The sequence below is a fragment of the Nematolebias whitei genome, chromosome 8 (genome assembly GCF_014905685.2).
Source record: "Nematolebias whitei isolate Nwh7 chromosome 8, NemWhi1, whole genome shotgun sequence".
In the NCBI taxonomy this organism is placed as follows: Eukaryota; Metazoa; Chordata; class Actinopteri; order Cyprinodontiformes; family Rivulidae; genus Nematolebias; species Nematolebias whitei.
Window position 1 is genome coordinate 39,051,649 of NC_056505.1, and position 1,516 is coordinate 39,053,164.

General features: G+C 38.7%; 1 protein-coding gene across 1 annotated transcript in view; it reads right to left on the minus strand.

Moving 5' to 3' along the window:
- Positions 1–1,516, minus strand: part of ppm1f (protein phosphatase, Mg2+/Mn2+ dependent, 1F) — a 16,604-nt gene that overhangs the window by 7,504 nt on the left and 7,584 nt on the right. Inside the window, exon 3 of the mRNA XM_037680734.1 lies at positions 1,119–1,307. Coding sequence (XP_037536662.1) covers positions 1,119–1,307 — 189 coding nt within the window. The remainder of the gene's footprint in view (positions 1–1,118; positions 1,308–1,516) is intronic.

Below are 1,516 nucleotides of genomic sequence, written 5' to 3' on the forward strand. Positions count from 1 at the left end.
AATAATAATAATAATAATAATAATAATAATAATAATAATAATAATAACTAATAGTTTAGTTTTTCCTGTGACTTATTTGCAGTATAATAAATGGTAGGAGCATAATATATGCTCCCAATGTTTTGTTGGTCTTTTTTTGTAAATAATCAATTACGTTTTTTTTGCGGTTTTATTTTTTATTTATTCATCTGGAGATCCTATGACACCATCAACTACTTGAGTTCTACTCGAGTTTTATTATGTTAATATCGAGTTTAAAAATGATGCAGTCGTTCAACCCCTAGTCTGAAGGTAGAAGTAGACGGTCTGATGTTGAATGTTGTGAGTGGTTATGCTCCACAGGTTGGATGTGATGTGGAGGAGAAGGATACATTCTGGAAGGATCTGGATGAAGTGATGGAGAATATTCCCAGGGAGGAGAGAGTGGTGATGGGAGCAGACCTGAATAGACATGTTGGTGAAGCAAACAGAGGGGATGAAGAAGTGATGGGTAGGTTTGGTGTCAAGTCAACTTTATTATAAAGCACATTTAAAACAGCAGCAGGTTGTTTTAAAGTTTGGGGCCCACAACTGAAAAAGCCTGATCTCCTCTGAGCTTCAACCTGGTTTTTGGAACAACCAAAAGCAGCTGCTCAGATGATCTCAGGGCCCGAGAAGGAGCATAAGGTTGAAGTAGCTCAGAGATATGAGGGTTCAAGGACATTTGTGCACGTAAAGATCAGCAGGAGAATTTTAAAATCAGTTCTGATACGTACAGGGAGCCAGTGAAGGGAGGATAAAACTTGTGAAATATGATCAAACAAATTATAAAGGCTTCACAAACATTCAAGCACCACTCTATGGATGCAGTTGAGAAGACATGGAGGTAGTTGGAGTGAGGACAGAGGATAACAAACACGGAGTTAAATGGAGGAGGATGATTGGCTCTGGAAAACCTTAAAAAAATAGACGAATGAAAAAGAAGAATGACGCTCTACCTCACCAAACATTTCATTCTCTTTACATTTTGTTCTTGTAAATGACAATCAACTCAAGACTCTACAAAAGTGATTCCCCCAACAATTTTTTCCAAAAAAAAAAGAAAAAAAAAAGGACAATGAGAACAGCTGTTTTCATACCTCTCTCTTGGCTTTGCCCCTGAACATGTCATCTACTTGTTTGAAGGCACTTTTGAAAGCTGTTGCAGAGTCACTCTGCAGCATCTCCTGTTTACTCAGTGCAACATGAAGATGAGTTGCAGCGTAGACGGCAGCATCCAATCCTCCGTGGCCGTCAAATACAGCATAGTAGGCACGCTGCACTCCATCCTGCTCCATGGTAGAGGCAGAAAAACATTATTTTAAGTGAACAACAAAGTCCATGCTCAATAATCCAGGTAAAAAAATCCAACATTTTTCAGTCAGGTCATCTGGACAGTTTCTTTTTTTTTTTTTGTGCTGAAACGTTTCGCCTTTGATCCGGAAGGCTTCATCAGTCAAGGAAACACACAACAAAACTGATTCTTCCTCCAACAGCT